Source organism: Sus scrofa, chromosome 9 (genome assembly GCF_000003025.6).
Source record: "Sus scrofa isolate TJ Tabasco breed Duroc chromosome 9, Sscrofa11.1, whole genome shotgun sequence".
Taxonomy (NCBI): domain Eukaryota; kingdom Metazoa; phylum Chordata; class Mammalia; order Artiodactyla; family Suidae; genus Sus; species Sus scrofa.
In genome coordinates, this window is record NC_010451.4 from 11,250,620 (window position 1) to 11,278,032 (window position 27,413).

A 27,413-nucleotide genomic window follows, 5' to 3' on the forward strand; every position below is an offset into this window, starting at 1 on the left:
TAGAGCCCCCATCCTGAGGGCAGGGGGTGCTCTCGAAGGATTTTAGGCATGCCCTGTCACGAGCAGGTCATGCTTAGCCTGACCCTCTTGGGCCAGGCTGTCCCTGTCACCCCCACTCCTGGGGCAGCCCTGAGCTGGGTGGCCGGGGACCAAGTCCTAGTTCTGAATTTGCCCTGCCCTGCTGTGTGACCTTTGGTAACTCTTGGTCCCTCTCTGGGCCTCTTTGCCCATATGTCCAGGGGAAGGGGTTGGACTTGCTGCTTCTTAGGAGCCCTTTGGGAATCTCCGCATAACAGTGGTTAAAAAAAAAAAGAGCTCAGCTGCTCTGGGCAGTGGAGCTGGTGGAAGCGGAGGAGGCTCAGGTCACGCAGGTTGGGCTGTGGCCAGAGGGAGAGAAGCCAGGAGGGTTCCTCAGAGGAGGAGGGGCTGGGGCTTCGGAGCCCGGGTGACCGCGGCCGGGCTCAGCGCTGCCAGGGCTGGCTGGCTTGCTCGGAGGCTTGAGATGGTCTTTTTCCCCACAGCACTGCATCTGGCCAGGGGGGCAGCAGGAGCATTTGACAAAGGACAATGGTGATTCTTCAGCAGGTGAGTGTTCCCTGTACCCCACGGGCCTTCATCTTTCTATGCCAGGATGGCTCATCCTGCCCCATCCCATATTCTCGTATCCATATTCTTAGCTGTAGGATACCCTCCCCAATCTTTCTTCTAGAGAACTCCTATCTGTCCTTCAAAACCCAGGTATGAAACTTTCCCTGACTCTCTCAGGCCTGGTCTAGAATTGTTCCCTCTGATGAGTCTGTTGGGGCCCCCCCCACTGGTTAGAAATTATTTATTCACATACGTCTCTGAGTCCCTGGGTATTCCAGGCAGTGGAACAGCATGTGCAAAGGCCCAAATGTAGGAAGGTGGCAAGTCTACTGAGGCCAGACCAGGAAGGGCCTTGAGGTTGACTGGGGAGCAGTGAGTGGGGAGGGGGGGGTGACGTGGTGGGAGCTGGAGCCCCGGGGGTGGGGGTGGTACATGGGGAAGGAGCAGAGAGGCTGCCCCCCGCAGAGTCATCCAGCCCCCTTCTTTCCCAGGGCCACGACGGCCCTGACCTTCAGCCCTTCCCCGTGATCAGCCTGAGGCTCTAATGAGCTCCCGGTCTGCAGAGCCAGGAATGTGGGCCCTGAGCCAGGTCGGCCTGACATCAGACCCTTGGGCTCATGGGGGTGTGTGTTGTGGGGGCTTGACCAGAGGCTTCATGTCCTCAGGACCATGTGGGGCCAACGGGCAGCCCTGTCTGCAGCTGCATGCCCGCTGTGTGTGTATGTGGGTGTGGGGGGCGGTGAGTATGTGAGAAGGTGGGCATCAGGGCAGGATCTGGATATACGGTCTTCTGACCTGGGCCACCTGCAGGGCTGGGTGGATGGGGACAATTGCAGACTCCAGATGGAGGGCCTGGGCCACCCTACCCCCCAAGGGCATTTTCCCTCAGGAAACTCACCGTCTGCTCTCCCTGACCTGCTGGCTCACCTGACCTGCTGGCTCACCTCACCTGCTGGCAGCCTCTGCTGGGAGCAGGTGTCTGCAGCAGAACCCAGTTCTGTGCACCCCTCATACAGAAAGCGCATTTCCGTTACTTCTTTGGTCCTGAAAGAGGTCCCAGCCCTGGGGAGCCAGCCAGCGGTGCAGCTCCCCAGGCAGCACCTGTACCCCTTGGCTCGTCTTCGGCTTTGCTATTGACGAGTAAGCAGGGTTTGGGGGGCGTTCGGCCTTCCTGAGCCTCCGTTTCCTTACCTGTAAAATGAGGATAGGAGTTGCTGTCGTGGCTCAGCACTTACGAACCGGATTAGTATCCATGAGGTTGCAGGTTCAATCCCTGGCCTTGCTCAGTGCATTAAGGATCCGGCGTTGCCGTTGCCATGAGCTGTGGTGTAGGATGCAGACGCGGCTCGGATCCCTTGTGGCTCTGGCTGTGGTGTAGGCTGGCAGATGCAGCTCCAGTTAGACCTCTAGCCTGGGAACCTCCATATACTGCGGGTATGGCCCTAAAAAAGAAAGAAAATTCACTAGTAAAATGAGGATTAAAAACCCTCCTTTCCCGGGACCATGGTTGTGAAGATACAATGCCTCGAGGGGTTCCGTCAAAGTGCATCTTCTCAACTTCCTCCCGGCTCCGCCTCCCCCCTCTCCTCCTCCTCCCATCACCCCTCCCCTGTCCCGAAAGGCCGTCTGTCTCCCTGGGTCACTTTGTCCTGCTTTTCCTGGCTGACGTCTAAGGCCTCACGGAAGCCCCTGCTCCGTGTGGGACCCCTCCCTGCTCTGGCCACGTTAGTGTCTGATCACACTCCGCTCTCTTTGCTGCCTTCCTGGGGCCCCCTGGGGAGCCCCGAAATGGGGGTTGGCCTTCCTCCTGCCCCCCCACGGCCTCCTCAGCCCTGGTGCCAGCCCGCTCAGAGATGGGGCTCCGTGCTGAATGAGCGCATGGCTGTGATTTCACCCTCATTTGGTCCAGGGGGCTGGGGTTGGCATGACGCCTGTCAGAGGGATGTTTAAATGTCATAACGCGGACTTGACACTCAGCCCAGCGCTAGACACGGCTCAGTACAGGTTCAGTGCCGTGAGGACTGTTAAAATCCCGCTCATGGTCTTCCCGCGTGTGGGCATTTCCCGTTCCTTTCTTTCACTTTATTTTGGCTACTTATTTATTTGGGATCAAGTCTTTGCAGAGACCTCAGAGATACGACGATTTCTCCCCGTGTGCAGAGTGTCCCAGTGAGGGACAGAGCGGCGTCAGATGCTCACCCGTTCCCTCCCTCGGTCCCTCCACGCATCCATCACCCAGGCTTTCTGAGCCCCACGGGGTACCAGGCACAGAAAACACATGGGCTAAGCATGCAAATGTCTTCACGCGTGGAACATTTTTATTTATTTGTGGACGGTTCGAATTCTTCAGGAGTAGCTTCCACACGGGTCCTGCTGTGTGCCAGGCCCTCCCTGTATAGGATCTCATTTTATCGCCCTAAGGCTGTGAGGTAGGGATCTTTGTGCAGATATTGTAGGTGAGACTGAAGCCCAGACAGGGTAATTTAGACAGGAGCTGGGGCAAGTCCAGACAGGAGAGGGAGCCACGCTGGTGAGCTGGGGTGGGCGGCAGCACGTGGGGAGAGGAGAGCTTGGGAGGGCGCTACTGTGCAGGGCACAGGGGCGAGGCACAAGCAGGTACAGGGCTCAGGGGATGCGGGCAGACTTCCTCTGCTGGGTGGCATGTGCAGAACGTGGGCTCTTTCCTAGGGACCCTGTGCTGGTCTGGGCAGATCCGTTATACTGATGGTTTGGGGAGTGGGGTGGCAGTGCCCGAAAGTTCCCAGTGTCCCAGAAGCCACTCCCTCCAGCCACGTTCTCACTCACTCACCCAGCCAAGTGGCACTCAGGTCCTTCTCTGTACCAGGACGGGCACAAAGGACTGCTCCCTGTCCTGGAGGAGTTTCCAGACCAAAAGGGGAGGCAGCTCCAGAACACTCCAAGGGCACCCATGGGCGGAACTGGAATGGTGGGAGTCTTGGGGGTGGAATTAGGGTGGCAGGGAGCCTGGGCTTGGGGGAGGCTTCTGCTCTGGCTGGGGTACCTGGGGGGCTGGTGTCAGGGGAGCCTCTCACACGCAGAGAGGGGTCTGCAGGCTCAGGAGGAGGGGCTTGCCCCAGTTGCAAGGCTAGCTGTGCTTGTGAGAATGCAAGGTCTGTGCTTTCAGGACCTCAGAGAAGGCTGCTGTGCTTCAGTAAGATATGATTTCTGGTTCCTGGTGAGGCCAGTGTAGGGACTGGATGTACTTTGCCCAGACTCATGGATCAGAGTGAAGTTTGAGGATAGATTTTGTGGACTGTTGATAACAGATTGACTCTTTATTAGAATATAAAGTTCTTCTTTGTCTGTTGTAACAATTTTTAACTTAAAGTCCATTTTGTCTGATATTAGCAGAGCTGCCCCAGATCTTTTTTGGTTACTGTTTGCACAGAATATATTTTTCTATCCCTTCACTCTCAACCTGTTTGTGGTTTTGGATCTAAAGGGAGTCTTTAGATAGCATGGAGTTGGATCACGTGTTTTTTTTTTTTTTTTTTTTTTAATCATATTCTGTGAGTCTAGACCTTGAACTGGAGCATTTAATTAATTTCCACTTAAAGATTTACTTCTGACATTTGGCTATTTTTTCTAATTGTCATCTTTTCCCCTCTCAATTCTTCTGATGACTTCTTTTTTGTGTTTGATTTTTTCCCCCACTGTACTGCTTTGATTCCCTCCCCACATCTGTGTGTGTGTGTGTTTTCCTAATGGTTACTTTGGGGTTAACAATTAACCTCTTACATTTATAACAGTCTAGTGGGAGTTAATACCATCTTAGCTTCAATAGTATTCAAAAACCCAGCTCCTGGAGTTCCCATCGTGGTGCAGTGGTTAACGAATCCGACTAGGAACCATGAGGACACAGGTTTGATCCCTGGCCTCGCTTAGTTGGTTAAGGATCCAGTATTGCTGTGAGCTGTGGTGTAGGTCACAGACACAGCTCGGATCCCGTGTTGCTGTGACTGTGGTGTAGGCCAGCAGCTGAAGCTCTGATTCGACCCCTAGCTTGAGTACCTCCATATGCTGTGGGTGTGGCCCTAAAAAGACTAAATAAATAAATAAATAAACAATTAAAAATACATAAAACCCCTGCTCCTACACAGCTCTATCCCTCTCCCTTTATGGTGTCATTGTCAGAAATTATATCTTCATACACCATGCGCCCATGAACATAAATTTGTAATGATTGTTTTATGCATTTGTCTTTTAAATCACATAGGAAAAAAAAGAGGAGTTATAAACCAAAAATAACAATACAGCTGGATTTTATATGTACTTTTGTAGTTACTCTACCAGCATTGTTTATTTTTTTGGTCTGGCTTTGAGATACGTACTGTCTCGTGCCATTTCCTTCCAGCTTCAAAGATTACTTTTGGCATTTCTTGTAGAGCAGGTCCACTAGCTACAGACTCCCTCAGGTTTCTTGTTGTTGTTGTTGTTTGTTTGTTTTTTACCTGGGAATGTCTTAGCTTCTCGCTCACTTCTGAAGGATATTTTTTGCCACATGGAGAATTCATGTCTAAAAAGTGGTTGTTTCCTTTTGGCACTTTGCGTATTTCACCCTCCTCTTCTGGCTTCTGTGGGTTTCTGATGAGAAATTGGCAATTAATTGCATTGATGATCCTTGGGATATGACAAATCACTTCTCTCTCACTGCTTTTAAGATTCTCGTTGTCGGAGTTCCCGTCGTGGCGCAGTGATTAACGAATCCGACTAGGAACCATGAGGTTGCGGGTTCGATCCCTGCCCTTGCTCAGTGGGTTAACGATCCGGCGTTGCCGTGAGCTGTGGTGTAGGTTGCAGACGCGGCTCGGATCCCTCGTTGCTGTGGCTCTGGCGTAGGCCGGTGGCTACAGCTCCGATTGGACCCCTAGCCTGGGAACCTCCATATGCCGCGGGAGCGGCTCAAGAAATAGCAACAACAACAACAACAACAACAACAACAACAAAAGATTCTCGTTGTCTTTTGATAGTTTGATTATACTGTGTCTCCGTGAGGATTTTTGGGGGGCAGCCTATGGAGTTCCCAGGCCAGGGATCGGATCTGAGCTGCAGGTGCGACCTTTGCTACAGCCGTGATGGCATCAGACCTTTTTAACCCACTGTGCCGGGCTGGGGACAGATCCCGCATCCTGGCAATCCCATTGTGCCAGAACAGGAACCCTGAGGATTTTGTGTCGTTGTTGTTAAGTTTATCCTACCTGGAATTTATTGAGATTTTTGGACATATAGATTCATATCTTTCACCAAGTTTGGGGAGCTTGGGGTCGTTATTACTTCAAATATTCTTTCCGCCTTTCTCCTCTCCTCCTCTTCTGGGATTCCCATTGTTCATATGTTGATCCATTTGATGATGTCCCATAGGTTTCTTAGTCTCCGCTCACTCTTCTTAATCTTTTTTTTTTTTTTTTTTTTTTTTTTTTTTTTTTTTTGGTCTTTTTGCCTTTTCTAGTGCTGCTTCCGGCAGCATATGGAGGTTTCCAGGCTAGGGGTCGAATTGGAGCTGTAGCCACCGGCCTACACCAGAGCCACAGCAATGTGGGTTCCGAGCCGCCTCTGCGACCTACAGCAACGCCGGATCCTTAACCCACTGAGCAAGGGCAGGGATCGAACCCACAACCTCATGGTTCCTAGTCAGATTCGTTAACCACTGTGCACTCTTCTTAATCTTTTTTTCTTTCTCTGCCTAGGATGGGATAATCTCAAAGAAGCTATGTTCAGGTTTGTTGATTATTCTTTCTGCCCATTCAAATCTGCTGTTGAGCCCTCTAGTGAATTTGTCATATCAGTTATTGTACTTTTCAACTCCAGAAGTCCTATTTGGCTCCTTTTTATAATTCCTGCCTACTTATTGCTATTCTCGACTTGGCAAGATGTTCTGGTTTCCCTCAGTTCTTTGAGCATACCTAAAACAGTTGATTAGTGTCTTTATGAAGTCCAGTGTCTGGGCTTCCTTAGGGAAAATTTCTATTAATTTCTTTTTTTTTCTTGTGAGTGGGCATTTTCTTATGTCGTTGCAAGTCTCATCATTTTGTTGTTGTTGAAAACTGGACATTTTGATTATTCTAGCGTGGTAGCTCGGAAAGGCAGATTCTTCCCTCCCTGGGGTTTGTTGTTGCTGTTTGCTGTGAACTGCAGTTTTGTTTAGTGACTTCTCTAAACTATTTGTACGAAGACTATATTCGTTGTTTTGTGTGGTCACTGAAGACTCTAAAACACCTGGAGCCAAAAAAAAAAAAAAAAAGGCCAAACACACACCAGTCTCAATCTTTGTGTATTGGACTCTGTGCATGAGTTAAGGCATGACGTCGCTGCTCATCCGGCCATGTGTGGTTCTGCATTAGCCTTCGCTTCCTGCCCACCCGGAGCTTGAAATCCGTCAAAGTGAGTGCTTAGGGTCTTCTTGTGCCTTTCTGAACATTCGTCCAACATTTCTAGATTCGCCAGCATGTGCAGGACTTTTCAAAGCCCTTTTCCCCCAAAGCATCTCATTCCCCTATTTTTCCTGCAGGCTTTTTGGAGTATCTACAGTTTTCTCCAAGTGGTGCTTTTTCCACAGGCAGCAACATGCCTTTGGGTGTTTTTGACCAATGCCCTCCATAGCTACTTCTCCCTGGGAGAGCTCCTAGTTAGGGAATATAGACAAGCCCTTTGCATTATTCCTTTATTTTTTAGGGCTGCACCGTGGCACATGGGAGTTCCCAGGCTAGAACTCCCATTGGAGCTGTAGCTACTGGTCTATACCACAGCCACAGCAATGTGGGATCTGAGCTGCGTCTGTGACCTACACCACAGTTCACAGCAATGCTGGATCTTAAGCCCCTGAGCGAGGCCAGGGATCGAACCCACATGCTCATGGATACTAGTCAGTTTCGTTGTTGCTGAGTCACAATAGGAACTCCCCTTTGCATAAATCCTTCAGGAAACCCCCGGAGAGGATAAAACAACCACAATTCTTTGATAACAAGGCCTGTTCTGCTCCCTCTGACCCCAGTAACTCACACCAGGGATTCAGGCTGCCGTCCTCAAGGTGGGAGGTGGGAGGAGACAGGTGGGCTGGAGTACGACAATGCTCTCTGCTGGACTCCCGTCACCTGTCTCTTCATTACATGTTCGGATGGTTACTACAAACCTTTGCATGTTTTCTAGAGTTCCAGTAAAGTTGATTCTGACAATTTTTGGCGTGTCTATAGAGAAATAGGTTCCTGGCAGATTTCTCTACTCCACTGATGTCCCTTGCTGCTGACAGTTGGCGTAGTTATTTCCTGAAAGCTTTTCTGTCCCAACTTGCAGTATATCCTTGTGTAGGATCCTTTGCCTCCTCTGAACCAGTCTCCTCATAGGTAAAGCGAGTGGCCAGAACTGGACCAGGTGGTCCTGTGGCGGGGGTGAGAGCAGCCCCAGCGACAGAGGGAGTAAAGAAACAAAGGTGGTGAGGTATGGGGACCAGGGGGCCCCTGGCCAAGTGGAGGCTTGGTGGCTGGGTGGGGGCAGGGAAGAGCGTGGGGGTGGAGCATTCCTGGCAGAGCACCCAGCATAAGCCAAGGTGGGAGGCCCTAGCCTCTGTGGCCAGGCGGCCAGAGACAAGGATCGGGGAGCAGGGAGCCTTGGCCCTGGGAGAGACTCTAATAGGATGCCAGCGTGGGTCCCAGAGGCGTGAGACCTGCTTCCCAGACCCGATGTGCAGTCACCTGCAGGGAGGGGGACTACTCCCAGGCTTCATGGCAGGGGTGGCCTGGGTACAGGGGATTGAGCCCCGGGTCTGAGTCAGGCCAGATCAGGCTCTCAGGACTTTGCTGGGTCTCGCTGAGGGGGCCGCTCTCCACGCCCCAGACCTGTCTTACCATCCTTCCTTCTTACCTCTGCTTCTCTTTGCTTTGCCGTCCCCTCTTCTGGAACACTCTCCTCCCTCATGTCTGCCCCCGCCCCCCCAAATCGTGACGCCACCACAATGGTAACTTTCTCGGTTACTAAGAGCGATCACTCATACAGCATTTGCTCTAACAGGCACCAGCCTGAGTGAGTTACACACCCCTGTTGAATCCTGACAAGCACCTGTTATTCTGTCATCGGAAAGATGAGGAAACAAAGTGACATGGAGGTTGAGGAACTCGCCTGAGGGCACATCGCAGGTGCATGGCCACATCCATATTGAACCCCTATTGGCTCAGAGTCTGACCTCTTAGTGGCTATGCTATCCTGTCTCTCCAGGGCTCCTCGGTCCCTTATCTGGTGGTACCATCCTTATCGGTGTCTGGGTCTGACTACCCCGCAGGCTGGAAGCTCTGAGGAGCGCGTCTCCTAATCTTTAGGCTGAGCCGATGAAGGCTGGTTAAATCGATGGATGGAAGGGTGCCTGGAAGCCCACCCCCAGCCCCTCCCTGGGTCTGAGGGTCTGGGTCCTGTTCCCATGGACTCCCCTCGGTGGGTGAGCTGGCGTGGGGTGCTTGTTCTGGGCTTAGCTTGGGGAAGGCCCGCTCCTGAGAGCAGGGTCCCTGAGAGGGCACAGTCAGCCAGCTGTGTTCTGGGTGACAGAGCCCCGGGTCCCGAGGCTGGGCTGGGGGTGGAGGCTGGGCTGGGTAGAGGGGAGCCTCGGTCCGGAGGGCAGCTCCGAGTTCTCAGTGAGGCATCGCTGTGTCCTTCTTTGCTGTTTTCCCTGCGCCTCGCTGTGGTTTGCTTGCCTAGGACAGACAGTTGGGTCTTCCAGGATTCCAGACCACGCCAAGGCCAAAAAAATGAGACCTTGAAGAGAGAATGGGAGGAAAAGAGGAGAGGAAGCTATGGATAAGTAGGGAGAGGGAAGAAAGCAGGCGTAGGAGGAGGGTCACAGGGCCTGGGCACCCCTGGATGGGACGGTGATCACTGTGGCTGGTGGCCCAGCACAGACGTGAGCTGGGGTGAGCTCTGAGCCATTAGGGGTGGCTTGCTGTCCTGGGGAACCACAGGACACCCCCCCCCCGGGGGGGGGTGGCAGGAGGTCCTCCACTGGCTGGCCTCAGAGGGGGAGGACCCAAGGCAGATTCCCGGGGGGGGGGGTTTCCTCCCAAAGTCCCCCCTCCCAGCTCAAGATTTAGCTGCCCTCACTTCCCAAGGGCAGTCAGTGGGCTGGAAAGATCTCTGACTCACCTTTCCTTTAGCTTGAAAATTTCGCAAAGTATATTGAGTTCTCCACAATATCCCCGCGTTTCTTTCCCTAGAAAACATGCTGATTTTCTCCAAAACTGCCCTCAAGGGGAGGGTCCAGCTGCCTCATTTGTGCCGAGGCCCACAGCTCCGTGCCTGGGTGCTGCCCGCTGCGGTCCCCGAGAGGGCATCCTGACATTCCTGGGTGTCGGGGGTCTGGCCAAGCTGGGAGGGGGCCTGGGGCTTAGCGGGCGCCCCCTCCCCTCTCCCGGCCTGCGGGCGTCACCTAAGCCGCCGTTGCCATGGGCCCGCGGCAGATGGCCGGGTTTAGGGTTCCCCGGCTGGCGGCGCGCACGGGATTAGGTGAATTAGGGAGTCTGAGAAGGGCTGCTGCCCAGAGCCGCGGCCGGGCCCCTCCGCGCCATGGAGCCCCCTGCCCACCCCGCGGACCCCGCCGACCCGAGCGATCCTGGCCACCCCGCCGAGGCGCGCGCCAAGCAGCCCGGCAAGTGGGCGCTGGTGCGCAGCCTGAACCAGGCGTTGAAGACTTACGCGGTCCTGCCGGTGAGGCCCGGGCCGGGGCGGGGGGAGGGCGCGCCTCGGGCACTTGCTTCTGGGCCTCGGTTTCCCCGCCTGTCAGCGGCCGAGCAGGTTGCAGGGTCGCAAAGCCCTAGGGTGCTCTCAGAAGATCCGGCCTCCCGTGCTGCGCTCGTCCCTGACCCGCCCCCGTGAACTTGGCTCCCTCCGCCCCTCCCCAGGCGAGGAGCTGGTGCAGCCGGAAACTGGAGGTGGGTGGGTCAGCTCCGGGCAGGGGCTTCCCTGCCTTTGCCCTTGGGCTGGGGCAGGGAGCGCCTCCAAGTGCACCGAGGGGCTCGGTCTGGGGACCTGCTGAGGAGCGCCCCCAAAGCTTAGCCTCGGGACGCTGCCTGGCTCAAGGGCGCGCCTGGCAAGTCAGTTTGGACCGTCTTTGCCACCTGTGAGAATGGAGCTAAGACCACCAGTGTCCCAGAGTGATTATGGGAAATAAGTGAGGGGCCAACGGGCCCTGAAACAGACCCCTTATCATGCCACAGACAGGGAAGGAGCCCCAGGCCCTGGCCCAGAGGGAAAAAAGGCATAAAAGACTGAGGCCCTGGGGAGGTGATATTGATCTGATCCTGGGCTCAGGAGGGAAGGCAGGTGAGCAGCAAAGACACCTTCCCTTCCTAGGGGTCTCTCATCTTCACAGGCACTGACCCCTCTTTTAAGGCTGGCGAGCACTAAGGCCCAGAGGGACTGAAAGACTTACCCCAAGTCACAGCCTTCCATCTGAGCCCGGATCTCTTAACCCATCTGTTCATTGTGAATGTGGGCCGGGGTCCCTGGAGCGAGGCCCCGCTGGGGTTGCGGGGTACTCTCGAGAACATGTAGGCAAAGCATCTAGGAAGTCACCAGCCGGGGCCTGGAAGCCACTCATCTGACAGCCAAGAAGCTGGAACTCGCCCCAGGTTGCGCAGCCGCACTGAGGCGGGTGTCCATCGCACATGGGACTTGAGTCGGGGTGAGGTCCCTGTGGGGAGCAGGTGGGGTGGCAGGAATGGGGCCAGAGGCAGTCATGGGTTGCCGGGGGTCTGGCTGTGAGAAGGGAGGGCCCCATAGGGTTACACCTGGGGGCCTAGTACCCCTTTCTTCTCCTCCTTCCTGCCCCTCAAAAATGTGTCCTGTTCTTTCACATCTCTCCCCCCACTGCCCCCCCAGCCCCACCTCACCCCACCCATCCAGCAGCGCCTGACTCCCCCTGTTTTTGGTGCGGGCTCTGCTCCACAGAGGCTCACCGTCTCATCAGTCACCGATTTGATGAGTGACTATGGCCAGTTCCTTTCTCTCTTTGGGGCTCCGTTTCCGCATCTGTCAAAGGAGGACCCTCAGAACCAGGCTGCATGCTGATGCCCCCCCCAGGACTTTCCTTGGGACCACAGGGAACTGTCCCCCTCAGAGCTGCTCAGACCCCAGCCTCCTCCCATAAGCCTCTTCCCTGTCAGGTCAGCCTCATTCCTCAAGTTCTGGCCCAGAGCAGACAAAGTGAAGTCGCTGCCTTCCTGGTAACAGGCCTTGGCTAGGAGGGGTCTAGTCCCTTGTGTTTGCTGTGCCACCCTCAGCTGGAGCTTCCAGTTTGCTTTTTGGGCCCACGAACCATCTCTGGCCAGGGATCCTACCTGGGCTTCCTGTTCTGCGGGCAGAGCGGGGTTCAGGGTGGGGCCTGGATCTGGAGTTTGCCAGGCTTGGGCTTCATTCTTGGCTTTATCACAAAACACCTGTGTGACCTTGGGCCGGCTTCTTGGCCTCTCTGAGGACATGAAGTGGAGCTAGAGCCCTCTGCCTGGGTGGTGTCGTGAAGTTCCATGAGATCGCTCGTGATGGGGAAGCATCGCCCCATTACCTGGCTACTTGCGGCGGACACTCTGTCAGCCCAGAGCAGTGTCCCGAAGCCACTACCCGCCACTGCTGGCCCCCAGGACCCAGGCACACCCACGACCTCTGTCACACGCTCCCTCTCGCACACTCACACACCCTCTCAGGCATAGGCCCACACGCTCCTCCTCCCACTGAGAGGAAAGCACACTTCTCTGTGTGTGGGAAGTCACAGCTGGAGGACACAGACCACCCTGCCCTCAGGGGCTGCAGGCGGGGGGGGGGGGTGGACACGGAGGGCGATGACCCATGTCCTGCTGGCTGTGTGGCCAAGCCTGGGGGCTGGAGGAGCGCCCATGTGCTCCACGCAGCAGCCAGTGTGAAAATCTGTCCTTGGTGCCATTCTCTCCTGCTTTAGAACCTTCCAATGGGCGTTCCTGTCATGGCGCAGTGGTTAACGAATCCGACTAGGAACCGTGAGGTTGTGGGTTCGATCCCTAGCCTCCCTCAGTGGGTTAAGGATGCAACGTTGCCGTGAGCTGTGGTGTAGGTTGCAGATGTGGCTCGGATCCTGCGTTCCTGTGGCTCTGGTGTAGGCCAGTGACTACAGCTCCGATTAGACGCCTAGCCTGGGAACCTCCATATGCTGCAGGTGCGGCCCTAGAAAAAGGCAAAAAGACAAAAGCAAAAAAAAAAAAAAAAAAAAAAAAAAAAAAAAGAGAGAGAGAGAACCTTCCAATGGCTTCTTGACATACTTAAAAGGAAGTCCATCTTCTGTCTGTGGCTCACAGGGCCCCGGGCAACGTGGCGCTGCCTGCTTCCTCCGGGTTCCCCCCACATTTAGCTCCCACTGCGGCTTTTCTCTCCCCTCTGTTCACAGCTCGGTCTTCAGAGTCAACTGGATCTCAGCGGGCTCTCTGCAAATATGTACTGAATGAATGAACCAGCTCTTCAGGGGGCGGGGGGGGGGGAGGAGGAGGGAGGGGCAGGGAGGAGGGGGCGGGGAAGAGTTACTCGCAGGTGGGTGTCCACTCCAGGGAAAGTTGGGGTGGGATGGGCAGCAGGTGGAACAGAACAGCCCCGGCACCGGTGTGTCAGGTGGGCTGTGAGCCATCACTTAGGAGCGGGTGACGAGTATGGCAGGAGGCACATCTTGGGCGTGGGACTAAAGCACTCATGAGGATTAAATGGGACAGTTTATGGGAAGCAGCCATGCAGCCTGGGCACACAGTAGGTGCTCAGCAAATGTGTGAGTCCCTCTCGCTTCCTAGAGACTCTCCGAGTATTCTTTTTTGGGGGGCGGGGGTTGCATCCTTGGCATGTGGAAGTTCTCAGGCCGGGGATCAAACCTGTGCTGCAGCTGTAATGAGAGCCACAGCAGTGACAATGGTAGATCCTTAACCCAGTGACCCACCAGGAAACTCCGTATCTTTACTTTTCCTGGGAGAAAGCTTGGGTTCTGAGCTTGTCTCTTTAACATGGGCGAAGCTCCTATGAAGTGAAGGCCCATAGTGGCAGTTGTGGCTGAAAAAGACTTGGCTGAACAAGTGATGAGTCAGTGGGGGACTCATCGAGCCCACCCCTCACAGGAAACCGAGGCTCAAAGGGGTCAGTGACTTATCCAAGGCAAAGCAGATCCTGGAACCCAGTTCCATGGCCCAGAGCTGTTTCCCTGGGTCATTCCCATGGGCTTATTTCATTGTGAATCAGTTATAGCAGCTGTTACATTTCTAGGCCACCTGATAGGAAGCTTTATTTTTATTAGGAGGCCTAGGTTCTCTTACCTTCCTGTTTGGGGAAACACCCCAAAGCAGTTCTCTAATTAAGATTAGACTAAAGGGAATTCCCGTCATGGCGCAGTGGTTAACGAATCCGACTAGGAACCATGAGGTTGTGGGTTCTGTCCCTGCCTTTGCTCAGTGAGTTAAGGGCCCGGCGTTGCTGTGAGCTGTGGTGTAGGTCGCAGACGCGGCTCGGATCCCTCGTTGCTGTGGCTCTGGCGTAGGCTGGTGACTATAGCTCCGATTTGACCCCTAGCCTGGGAACCTCCATATGCCACGGGAGCAGCCCAAGAAATAGCAAAAAAAGGACAATAAATAAATAAATAAATAAATAAACTCAAAATAGATAAAAAAAAAGAGATTAGACTAAAGGAGTTCCCGCTGTGGCTCAGTGGTTAACAAATCCGATGAGCAACCATGAGTTTGCGGGTTCAATCCCTGGCCTCGCTTGGTGGGTTAAGGATCTGGTGTTGCCGTGAGCTGTGGTGTGGGTTGCTGACGTGGCTCGGATCCCGTGTTGCTGGGGCTCTGGTGTAGGCCGGAGACTAAAGCTCCGATTTGACCCCTAGCCTGGGAACCTCCGCATGTCGTGGGTGCGGCCCTAGAAAAGATAAAAAAGACAAAAAAAAAAAAAAAAAAAAAGATTACGCTAAAATTCAAACCCTTCACCTCCAGGCCAGTGAGAGTCTGAGTCCTGGATCTTGCCCCCCTCTCTCTCCTCAGGCCCTGCCATAACCATGTCCTTGCTGTTCCTTCCTGCCTCAGGGCCTTTGCACTTGTCATCTCCTCTGCCTACAAGTCTACCCCTGCTTGTTCCTAGCCTGGCTGCTTCTTGCCCTTCTGGTCTCAGCTCAGAGGCTGCCTCCATAGCGTGGCTTCCCCAGCTACTGTGTCCGTGGCTGGCTCGGTCCTTCTCCACCCCTGGTGTGCTTACTGCCCTCACAGCACTCACACCATCCCTAGTGACCCTGTTAATGTCCTTGCGACATTGTTTCCTGTCTCCTCCCAGCTAGAATGCGGACTCCATGCTCGCTGCTCCATCTCTGGCATTTAGATCCATCAGCACCGCCTTCTCAGTGGGGGATCAACACACGCTCGTTGAAATGTATCAGTGAGGAGCTGAATGCATCAGTGATGAAAGCGGTTGTTTCAAGTCCATCCTCTGACTCTGGATTTTATCGATTGATTGATGGATTGTCTTTTTAGGGCCATACCCGTGGCATGTGGAGGATCCCAGGCTAGGGGTTACACTGGAGTTGTAGCCCCTCGGCTACACCACAGCCACAGCAACGCAGGATCTGAGCCATGTCTATGGCCTGGACCACAGCTCATGGCAACCCTGGATCCTTAACCCAGTGAACGAGGCTGGGGATTGAACCTGTGTCCTCATGGATGCTAGTCAGATTTGTTTTTGCTGAACCAAGACGGGAACTCCTGACTCTGGGTTTTAGATTTGGCTTCCAGGCACCCTTACTGAATGTGTAGAGAGCCAGGACCTGTGCCGGATGCTGCAGGGGACACAAAGGTGATGCTCCCCTGGCCCCAGGTTGGGCTGTCTCCACAAGCCAGGAGACAGTGTGGCTGAGAGCGAGGCCCACGTGTATCGCGGGGCCTGGCACAGACAGTGTCCCTGCAGGGGAGTCATACCTACGACTGTGAGTGTTGAGCCAGGAGGTGACAGGGCCTGTTTGGGTGTACTGGGGGGATGCCTCCTCTTGGACAGAGGTTTGGGTGTCTTGGCGTTTCTGCCTGCCGTACGTTTGGGTACAGAGCCTTGGGAGAGCCAGGCTTTGCGCAGGCCTGGGTTCGAAGCTGCCCAGCTCTGTGGTCTCAGCTTTTCCTCTCTCTGAGCCTCTGCTTACCCCTCTGTAAATCGGGACCAGTAATGGCTGCCACGGCAGAGGGACCGATGAGATGGCATAAGTGCCCAGCTGAGGGCCTGGCACTGTGGCTTCTGCAAGTGCAAATTCCCTTTCCTTCCCTCTTCTGGGGTTGGCACAAGCGCCTCTGGCGGTGGTGGTCTGGTGGGCACAGGGCTGCTCGGAAGGGGTGCCCGATGCCCCTCCCTGCTCAGCTGGCCTGGGACTCTCTCACCCACAGGGGGACTACGTCTGGATGGACCTGAGATCTGGGCAGGAGTTCGATGTGCCCATCGGGGCGGTGGTGAAGCTCTGCGACTCGGGGCAGATCCAGGTGGTGGACGATGAAGGCAATGTGAGTCGCCTGCTCCCGTCCTGCCCTGCACCTTGGGGGGAACACAGGCCAGCAGGTGACCGAGGCAGGGACCAGGGATGGAGGTGGTGCCTGTGTCCCACTTCTGCCCCTCAGAACCCCCTTCCTTCCTGAAGCTTTCCCCACGACCCTCTCACACGGCCTGTTCTATGTCCACTGCACTTTGGTCCCTTCTAGTTAGAGACGTGTGTCTGTGTGGCATGTGGGTGTGTATGGTGGGGGGTGGGGTGGCAGCAGGCTGGGTGCTCCTCAGGTTCAGGACTGCCTTGGGGTCAGACAGACTGGATTCATATCCCATCCTGCCCTCTTACTAGCTCTGCGACCTTGGCCAAACCTCTTTCCCTTCGGAACCTCAGTTTCCCCTTCTGTAAAATGGGGCCAATAGCGCTCTCACCCGGCTGTTGACACCTATGTGAGAGCACGTGTGAGTGCCTCGGTAAAGGGAGGGTGAGTCTGAAGATGCCCAGAGTCTCATTCCTGGGGATGCAGCATCACGTGACCTCGTCCACCCTGGCACTGCCCTCGAATCCGTCTAACAGATGAACCCTTTATCTCTTGTGACCCCGAGGGCAAGGGACACAGGAAGTGTGAGTTTGGTAGGTAGGGAGATTGGGGCCTTGGCGGGGGTGGGAAAGGTCGGAAGGCAGGGTCCTGGCTGACTGGAGAGCGTGGCTGGACAAGGGTCCAGAAGGGAAGCCCAGAAACTCGGCACATGTGTGTACGTGCGTGGTATGTGTGTACATGCGTGTGAACATGTGTGGTATGTGTGAACGTGTGTGGTACGTGTGTACTGTATACTATGTGTGCACATGTGTGCCACGTGTGTGTGCGTGGCACGTGTGTACATGTGAGGTGCCTCTGTACTGTACGATACGTGTGTGCATGTGTGTAGGTGTGTAACGTGACGGGGGACATGCAGACGTGGTTCACACAAGGTTGCAGCTTAGTGGGGACACGAGGGATCCAGGGAGATTCAGTTCCACCATAGTTTGTGCTGTGCCCAGCGCTGGGGATGAGACAGCACTGAGTCCCCGTCTTAGCCTCCTCGTCTGATGGGAGTGGAAGAGGGTGCAGTGACTTGGGGCGGAAGACTCTGTCGGGGGACAGCAGAGGGCTCTGGCCCCTGGAGTCCCCGTTCTGGACGTGGAGGAGGCGGGGACATCACTGTTACACCTGCAGCCCCCAGGGACACCCTCCTTGGGGTTGGCAAAGCCCTTTGACCTGAGTTCTCTCTTTGGGTTCTCAGAGTGTCTGTGGAGGCAGGGAGGACAGCCAGTGTCACCCCAAGGGGAAACTGGAGCCCAGAGAGGGACCCCCAGGACCAGGCACACAGCTCGTGAGTGATGGTGCCAGGGTCAAGACCCAGGGCCTCTGGCCTCGGTGGGTGTGTTTCCTCTCTCAATGTCTCAGTGGCAGCTTGGGGACTCAGGTTGTGTGAAGCACATTTTTGTCCCCTGGGTTTTAGAACTGGAGTGTCCGCAGCATCAGCTCAGAGGCTGCAGTTCCAGGGCCCTTTAGGAAGCCCCTGTGAGTCTGCGGCCGCAGAGGGGGCATGGGTTTGGCCCAGGCACCAGCCTGGAGCCCCCAGGGTGGGGCCCAGGGACTCTGTCTGCAGGCTCGAGTTTCACCTGGGTCATGTTCCATGTCAGATGGTGTCCCGTGACGGTGTCACCAGATCCCAGAGGTCCCCTCCCACTCACCCCCACCAAGGCCCTGAGAACGGGGGCTGCAGAGCAGGGAGAGATGCGGCTGGCTGGCTGGGAACAGGTTTGCGGGCTGAGTCTGCTTCAGGGGCAGCGGGCCCCTGGGGGCTTCCAGCCTCTTCTTTCACCACCCTCTCTCCACTCCCACTCCCTCCACTCCTCCCCATCCAGACCATCATCTTTGACCCCACTGTCTGCCCACAGACCCCCTCACCTTGAGGGCAGGGACCAGGTGAGTCGCATCTGGTTCCCCAGAGCGCTACAGAGGGTCTCCCTAGAGAAGGTTCTTTATAAAGACTTGCCAAATGAACGCTCAAGGTCACGGTTCCAGGCCTGACAGGCATCCTGATGCTCTCTCTGCCTTTGTCCAAGTTGTTCTCCCTGCCAGAGGCACCCCTTCCTCCTTTACAGAGGGTGGGGTCCCTGCCTCTCCCTGCTCAGGGCCAGGCCAGTGCTTTCCCAAATATGTCCCCAGGCCCTGGAATTGGTTGTGTTCTCGGCCTCTCACTCGTTTGCCTTTGGGGCCAGGCCTCAGTTTCTGCCCTGGTTACATTTTGGTCTGTGGACATTGACCTGAGGGGGGCTGGCCTTGGTGGGGGACCTTCCAAGCAGGAAAGGGGTACGCAGAGGCTCCGCTCTGCCACTGAGTGCAGCCTCCCCCCTCTCATGGGACCCTGCCTGTGAAACAGGGCTGGTAATTCCATGACACGCTGCTCGGACAAACAAACGAGAACATGCATCGCTTTTGCAACCCAATCTAGAAAGCATTCGAGGGATAATAGCCAGCCCTGGTTAAGCAATTGCTAGGCACCAGTGCTTTTTAGACCTGGCAGGAATAAAACAAAGGTTGGCATGATTGTATCAATTAACCCTCCCAACACCGCCCCCCCCCCCCGGAAATGGGACTACTATTCTCGTTCCCATTTCATCGATGAGGTTATCGAGGGTTAGGCAGGCAAAGCGATATGCCCCGGTGGCTGAGCCATGTCTTAGCTCTGTGCTTATGTGCCGTGGGAAGGAATCCGACTTTGGGGTTGAATGGGGCAGGCAGGCAGCTTGCCCAGGAGTCCTCTCCCCGCTGGCCCATGCCTAGTCCAGGGTCTAGGACTGCATCAAGGAGAGGGAACGTTCCACTTGGATCAGCTCGTATCAAGAAAGAGGGTGCCTGGGGGGGAGGAATGTTCCACACGGGGTTGGAAAGTCCAGGCGCGTTCTCTGACCCCTCTACCCAGCCCATTCACGTCAGGGCTGTGTGAGCGCCTGACCGGGAAGGAGAGGCCCCTGGCCCAGGAGGCACCATGAAATGCCAGGGAAACTGGTGTCACAGGCAATGGCTGGCCCTGTCCCCGATCCCTCGGAGGCCCTTGGTCCTCTGCTCCTTTTTTCTCATGCAACGGGATGGGGCTGGAAGAGGGGCTTCTGGGCTCTCTCCATGACTAGGATGCTGCATGCATTCATTCATTCATTCATTCATTTATTTTGCTTTTTAGGGCCACACCCAAAGCACATGGAAGTTCCCAGGCTAGGGGTCAAATTGGAGCTATAGCTGCCTGCCTACACCACAGCCACAGCAACACCGGATCTGAGCCTCTTCTGTGACCTACACCACAGCTCATGGCAATGCCGGATTCCCAACCCACTGAGTGAGGCCAGGGATTGAACCCGCGTCCTCATGAATACTAGTTGGATTCGTTTCCGCTGAGCCACGGCGGGAACTCCAGGATGCTGCTTTTAATTCAGACCAGGTTCCTCATCTGTCTCATCAGATTCCCTGTCACTTGGTTCATGCCCCTGTGTGAGGTACTGGTGAACCAGGGATAACAGCAAATATGGAACCTGGCAGGGACACAACCACACTCAGACAATGGCAACCCAGTGTGACCACTGCCTGGCAGAGGGAGACCCAGGCAATGTGGGAACCCGGAGGAGGCTCCGACCTCGGTCTGGGGAACCAGCTTCCTGCCTAATCCTGAAACTCCCAGGGGTCTGGCATTTGGAAACAGGGAAGAGGCCCCAGAAGGCTTTGGAGGCTTGACTCTGCCTGTTGTGACACCCCAGAGCACAGGAGAGACCCACTTCCCTGACAGGCTGGAGACCACCTGCTGGCGGGCAGGCTTCCAGGGCACAGAGGAAACCAAGCTTGATGAAAGAACCAACGCCATTGACCAGATGTGTGACCATCTGCCACCTGGTGGCAGCAGGAAATATTGCACTCTTGAATAACTGCCTTGTTTACCGAAGCCTGGATTTGAAGCCAATTCTGTCTAAATCCAATGATTACACTTTTCACTCCATCCTGTAAAGTCACTGGAGGGACTAATCCCCTTAATGACAACCATAAGGCAGGGCCAAAGTCCCTGCCATGCCCACCTCTGAGGTCTGCAGAGAATCCACTAAGGGGAGGAGAAGGAGCGGTCCACGGAGGATGGGGGTTGGGCAGTACCATCCTCACGGGCTGCAACCTGTTAGAACTGGTGTTTGGCCACAGGAGAGGACAGGGCCCTTAGGGGGTCGCAGAGACCCAGGGCTCCCGTCCCGCCCGGTACCCTTCCCCAGCAGTGTGCAGCCTGGGCTCCAGGAGAACCAGCTGACGTTAGGTGCCCTGTGTCCCCGCAGGAACACTGGATCTCCCCACAGAACGCCACGCACATCAAGCCCATGCACCCCACGTCAGTCCACGGCGTGGAGGACATGATCCGCTTGGGGGACCTCAACGAGGCTGGCATCCTGCGCAACCTGCTCATCCGATACCGAGACCACCTCATCTACGTGAGTGCCGCCCCGCCCACCCAAGCCCCGCCCACCACTGGCCCGTCCACTCCCACGCCTGCCCCTGCACCGCCCCCGGCCCAGCCTGGGCGGCTGGCCACTGAGGAGCAGGTACTCAGCCCCTGTCCGCAGCCCCTCATCCTCTCTTTGGGGCTAGATCTTGTGTGGTCTGTGGTTGTGGAAGAGGGTGGTTTTTTTGCACAAGTTCTGGTGAAACCACTGGGAGACCAGATCAGGGCAAGAATGAATGGCTCAGTGCTTTGCCCAGGGATGGGGGAACCGCTGCCCTCCCGGGGTCTGCTGGGGGTCGGGTCCTCCAGGTCAAGAGGACAAAAAATTTTTGGAGTTCCGGTCGTGGCTCAGTGGCTAATGAATCCGACTGGGAACCATGAGATTGCAGGGTCGATCCCTGGCCTCACTCAGTGGGTTAAGGATCCCGTGTTGCCATGAGTTGTGGTGTGGGACTGAGCCGATCCCAAGAGGTGAGCTCAGAGACCGTCAGAACAACAAGGACCCACCGAGATCATTTGGTCTAGAGATCCTCATACTTTTTGGCCTCAGGAATCTTTTATGCTCTTAAAAATTTTTGAGGGCCTCAAAGAATTTTTGTCACGTGGGTTATAACTATTGATATTTATCATATTAGAAATTAAAACTGAGATAGTAAAAATTATTCATTAAAAATAACCACAAAAATCCATTACAGGATAATATAACACGACTTTATAAAAAATACATTTGTCGGAGTTCCCGTTGTGGCGCAGTGGTTAACGAATCCAACTAGGAACCATGAGGTTGCGAGTTTGATCCCTGCCCTTGCTCAGTGGGTTAACGATCCGGCGTTGCCGTGAGCTGTGGTGTAGGTTGCAGACGCGGCTCGGATCCCACTTTGCTGTGGCTCTGGCACAGGCTGGCGGCTACAGCTCTGATTCGACCCCTAGCCTGGGAACCTCCATAGGCTGCGGCAGCGGCCCAAGAAATAGCAAAAAGACAAAAAAAAAAAAAAAATACATTTGTCCACATAAAAAGCTTTGTAGTGGGAGTTCCCTGGTGGAGAAGTGGGTTAAGGACTGGCATTGTCACTGCTGTGGCTCAGGTCCCTGCTGTGGTGCAGGTTCGATCCCTGGCCTAGGAAGTTCTGTATGCCATGGGCGCAGCCAAAAACAAACAAATAAACAAACCCAGTAAGAAGAGTGGCATTGTTTTACAGTTTTTTCAAATATCTTTATTATCTGGTTTAATCGAAGATAACCTGATTCTCATATCTGTTTCACCTCTAAACTGATGTTGTTTTGTTTGAACTGTATGAAGAAAATCTGGCCACACAGGTATGAAGTGGAAAAGACAAGACCTTATAGACTCCCTGAAAAGGAGCCCGGGGTCGTTAGGGGTCTTTGGACCACACCCTGAGAATGGCTGATCTAGCCCCATAGTCCCATTTTATGGGCAGAGAAACTGAGGCTCCATAAGACTCAGCCAGGCCCAGAGCTGTGCAATGGGGTCCCTTCGTCCTTCTGACCCAAGCAGCTCAGAGGTGAAGGAAGCCAGGGATATACAACCATGAGAGAGTAGGAGGGAGCCCCCTGAGGCAGGTCCCCAGGCCAGGCGGCTCAAGGGGTGTGTGTGAGGTGACAAGTGCCTGAGAGAATGCAGATCCGCATACGGGGTCTGTAGGACTGAGGCCTTTCTCCCAGCTTGGGAGAGCAGTGGGGACCTGGAGGTGAGTGAGCTTGCCAGGTGGCATTTGGGAAGGGACGCTGCATGAAGAGAAGGCCTGAGGCAGGGCCATGTCAGGTAAGCGAGTGGCACAGTGTCTCTAAGGTTGTCAGGGCCATGGCGAGGAGACAGGGCTGGGAGAGTCTAGGAGCCTGAGTGGTGTCCCCTGGGGAGGCACAGCAAGCTGCTCTCGGGGCCAGGGGTGCACTCCTTCAGAAGCCTAGGAACTGTGGTGCCTTCAGGGAGGGACCCCGGCCAGCCTCGCCACTCTGTGTCCTTCTGGGGCTTTGGGCTCCCAACAAGAGGCTGTGCTTGGGCTCTTGACATAAGTCAACTGCGTAGGCACAGCATGCAGCTTTCTCAGGGGGCCCCTTTGCCCTGGCAAAGCCCCTCTCACTCCTCTCCGACCCAGTGGGCAGGGCACGATGGCTCTTCGGACGTGAGCATCACCCAGACAGGGAGGTGGGGCTGGAACTTGAGCCCAGGTCAGAGGCACTCCACGGAAACCCCTAATGTCTGCACCCAAACTCTCGGCGGCTGCCTCCTTGCTCCCCTTCCGGACAGCCGAGGGTCACGGGGGGCGGGGGGGAGGTGTCCCTGGTCTCTCCGTGGCCATTCACGCCGCCCAGGTGGAGTCTGACACATGGGTCTGGAGATGAGCGGAGGGCTGCCCACCTGCCTGCCCCGCGTGGCCAACGGCAGAGCTGAGGTCCCGACCCAATCTCCCATCAGGGGCAGCTTTCCAGGGAGGAGCTGGTGGTTGTCTCCAGACCCCACAGACCATGTCTAAGACTTAACTCAGAGGCTTGTGGTTGATGATTTTGTGTGCAGTTCAGTGATTTGGCTGGAAAACTGGTCCCTCGCACGTGAGGGAATCAGTTTGTGGACTGAATCAAGGACAAAAGAGCAAAACAGGATGGAAAAGGAAGCGCAGAGGAAAAAGCTTCAGAGAGGCCAGGATCAGGGAATCTTGTTTGCGAAGTTTTGAGGGTGGACTGATGAGCTGGCAGCCGGCAGAGACGTCAGCCTGGACCTTATGGCCTTACCTAGGCCGACTCGAGGATGGAAGGAAAGAATTCCAGAGCTGTGCAGGTTCTCTAGAAAACCCTGGGCTCTGCAGCATTTGCCTCATTAGCAGTTTCACTAGGGAGTTCCTCTCGTGGCTCAGTGGTTAATGAACCTGACTAGCATCCATGAGGATGTGGGTTCGATCCCTGGCTTCACTCAGTGGATTAAGGATCCGGCATTGCCGTGAGCTGTGGTGTAGGTTGCAGATGCAGCTTGGATCCTGTGTTGCTGTGGCTCTGGCATAGGCCAGCAGCTGCAGCTCCGATTAGACCCCTAGTCGGGGAACCTCCATATGCTGCAGGTGCAGCCCTAAAAAGACAAAAGATAAAAAAAAAAAGTTTCACTAGTAATCCTTCTGATTGATTTTGGGGTGAGGGAAAGGAGATGGGGTGGGGTGGGGGGATGCAGAGGGAGCTCAGGTGAGGCATCTAAGCTGCCCTTCTTGTTCAGGGGCTCGTGGTCAGGACGCCACGCCATGGCACCTGCAGGTCTAAGCTTCTGGGTGGCTATTGGTGTGGGGAGCTATGCTCCAGAACTGCAGGGTTTGAGGTGGTTTCCTTGATTTGCTGACTCTGAATCTGTGACTGGGTGGATGAGGTAGGACTAGAGCAAGTCTCTGGAGAAGTAGCTGGGCCATCGTCCCACCCAGAAACTGTACCTGTCTCTAACCATGGCACCCCCTGCTCACTTTGTGGCTTGGGTTACACTGGGCACAGCCCCACGCACCCAGGATTTCCTCTGATGACCACGGCCCCTCACGGCCTTGGGCCCAGAGGACGCTCTGTCCCGGACTGTCTGCCTGGGGCTTGTCTGCTCTGGCTGGTCTGACCCCAGGAGCCTGAGGGACAGCACCCCAGGGCTGTCAGTCAGCTCTGGCACCCTATGTGGGGCAGAACCTTCAGAGGACACCTAGCAACCTCTCTTTGGGTGGTCCCAGAGGCCAGGGGCCATCCCTGGGTCTTGCAGGGAACAGGTGGCAGAACGGATGCTGAATAGGAGCTGGAGACCTGGTCTGGGAGTGGGGGGGCCCTGAACCCAGGTCTTGGCAGGCGGCCTTTGGAGAATCCTTAGCCATTTCTGGCCTCAGCCAGCCTTTGGAACAATGGGGCAGGCACCTCTGTGACACTCAGAAGGCAAATGTGTCCAGAATGTGTGTCTTGGTCGCCGTAGCCTGCTAAGGGAGAGGACCCAGGGCCAGCAGGCCTGGAGGCTTCCTGGAGGAGGTGGAATCCCACCACATCTCTTGGGATGTCTCTGGCCCAAGAGAAGCCCCTTGATCTCCACCTGGGGACTTGGGGGCCACTAAGGACCTGTGTGCTATGGCCTCGGCTTGTGAATAATCCTTATCTCTTCCCTGCCCCAGCGCATGGCCCCAGCGGGCAGGTTTTATTGCTGGAGACTTGATCAAGAGGCCTGGGCTGGCTAGTTGAACATTAACCCTCTGCTGACCATGAAGCCTTGGAGAGAGAGGGCCAGAGGGGGGGAGGGAGTAGCACCCAGCTCCTGGGGGACAGATGGGCTTTGAGGCCCAGCGGAAGGCAGGACGGGCCTGAGTCGCATTATCAGCCGTGGCCCAGCCCCTCGTGTCTTTCACGCCCCCCACGGCCAGCTCCACAGTGTCATAGGTGAATTCCTAGCATTTGGGGGAGCCCAGGCGGGAAGGAGAGAACTGGGGCTCTGGTGCAGGGTCCCTCCACCATCCCCACTCCCTGCTTATCTGCTGTGTGGCCTTGGCAAGTCCTGCCCCTTCTTGGAGGCTCAGGTCTCCCCTCTGTGAAGGGGCATCATGACTGCGCCTCACGGTGGCCTTCTGAGCGGTATGGGCAGTGATGGCCCAGAAGCTGCAAAGTCTTGCTCTGGACACGGATCTTCCTGGCAGCTGTTGTGTCCTTGTCCTTCAGCTGCGGAGGCTCCAGTCACTGAAGGAAGAGGCCTTGTTTTCATTATTTAGTTTGAAATGGGTACGTGTGCTACAGATTGGAAAGTATTCCTTCCGCCACAGAGGGAACCGCTGCTACTAATTTTGTATTTATCCTTTAACAGAAAGACTATGTATCATATGTGATATTAAATTGTATGTATACACACACATATATATAATGAAATTTCTTTTCCTACACAGCGGTAGCATTGCTCCCCCTACTGTGCTGTGCTTTCTCCACCAGCAACAGGTCTGGGCATCCTTCCTGTTGGCGTGGGCAGGGCTGCCGCGTGCTGCTGACAAGCCTGTCCCCTCAGTCCCCTTCTGTGCTGTTTCCTGTGGACAGCAGTTAATTTCTTCTCCATCCCTGAATCTAATCACTTTCTCATTTGCTCACCAAACATTCGCTGCATGTGCCCTCCATGCTGGGCCCTGGCAGTGCTGGGCCCCAGGCAGAGATTGACGAGCGAGGCTGGAGGGCTGAGGCCTTGAACCAGGATTCTGAGAGTCAGGTGGCCAATCGAAGGGGCCTGGGCAGGCTGTGATGGGTCCCGCAGGAGGCTGCCTGGCTTCCTGCATCTCTGTTTGGACCCTAAAGACGAGCGGGCATTAACTGGGTGAGGGGGCAGGGGGTGGAGTGTGGTGCTTTTAACTGCAGGTTGCACACGGTGGGAGCCTCTGGCTGCAGGATGTGGCCGGCAAGTGCCAGGGCTCGGGGTCTTGTGGGCACAGAAAGGATATGGACTTTGTCCTGAGCCCTGGGGAGCCTCCTGAGGGTTTTCGGCAGGAGGATGACACACTCAGATTTTCAAAGAGCTGACCCTGGTACCGGGTGGCGGGCAGAATGCAGCGGGCAGTGTGGAAGCCAGGAGCTGGGTGGGGAGGTGCCTGGCCAGGGAGGTGGCAGTACCCATGGAAAGAAGGGGGTGGTTATAAAGGAGGGAGGCGGAGGACCGTGGTGATGCTGCCGGTGGAGCTGGGTGGCAGAGGAGGAGCAGGGCTCAGGGGAGAGAGGGCTCCGGTCTGGACAGGCCTGTGCAGATGTCCAAGAAGCAGGGCCCCCAGGGTGTCTCAGTGCATCCTTTGCTCTCTCTGGCACCGCCCCTGCCCTGTGCTTGGTCGCCAAGCCTGTCCTCAGGGCCACCTCTGTCTGGCTCTGACTCCCCCGTTGACCGGTTCATTGGGTCTGAAATAGTGTCTCGGCCTCCAGCCTCTGTAGCTGCTCTTCATCTTCCCCTGCTGCCAGGGTGACCTTTCCCGCCTCCGTGCTTGATTTCCACTGACTCACCCTCTGTCCCCCTCCGCCGCCCCCCCAGCACACACACCCCTGTCTGGAGTCATGGTCCAGACAGGGGTGTGTGTGCTGTGCCTGATGTGAGCTCCCATGGTCCAGGCTCCCCCTTCCTGGCACCCAGTGTGTGGCTGTCATCCTCCCCACGTGCCTCATGAAGGGTTCCCGGATGAGTGCCCGGAGCCAGCCTCAGGCAGCGTGGTGGTCACAGGCCAGGTGAATGAGTGTCACATTGTTAAGGAAGTATTCAGGAAAAGGCAGGTGGCACTTGTGGACCGCTGTGCTCTACCAGGCACCTGTCAAGCTTGTGCTCTTTGGTTTTTTGTTTTTTTTTTTTTTTTTTTTTTTTTGGCTTTTTTCTAGGGTCACACTCGTGGCATATGGAGGTTCCCAGGTTAGGGGTCTAATTGGAGCTACAGCTGCCAGCCTACACCCGAGCCACAGCAACACGGGATCCGAGCCACGTCTGCGACCTACACCACAGCTCACGGCATCGCCGGATCCTTAATCCACTGAGCAAAGCCAGGGATTGAATCCTCAACCTCATGGTTCCTAGACGGATTCATTAACCACTGAGCCATGACGGGAACTCTCTTTTTTTTTTTTTTTAGGGCTGCACCTGCAGCATATGGAAGTTCCCACCCAGGCTATGGGTTGAATCAGAGCTGCAGCCACTGTCCTACACCATAGCCACAGTAACTCCAGATCCAAGCCGTGTCTATAACCTACACCACAGCTCATGGCAACACTGGATCCTTAACCCATTGAGCAAGGCCAGGGATCAGACCTGTGTCCTTGTGGATGCTAGTTGG

General features: G+C 55.5%; 1 protein-coding gene across 1 annotated transcript in view; it reads left to right on the top strand.

Annotated features, from left to right (window-relative positions):
- MYO7A (myosin VIIA) overlaps positions 568-27,413 on the top strand; it is an 86,432-nt gene continuing 59,586 nt past the window's right edge. The window contains 3 exon segments of the mRNA NM_001099928.1: positions 568-585; positions 16,002-16,115; positions 20,453-20,605. Of these exon segments, the coding sequence (NP_001093398.1) occupies positions 568-585; positions 16,002-16,115; positions 20,453-20,605 (285 nt within the window).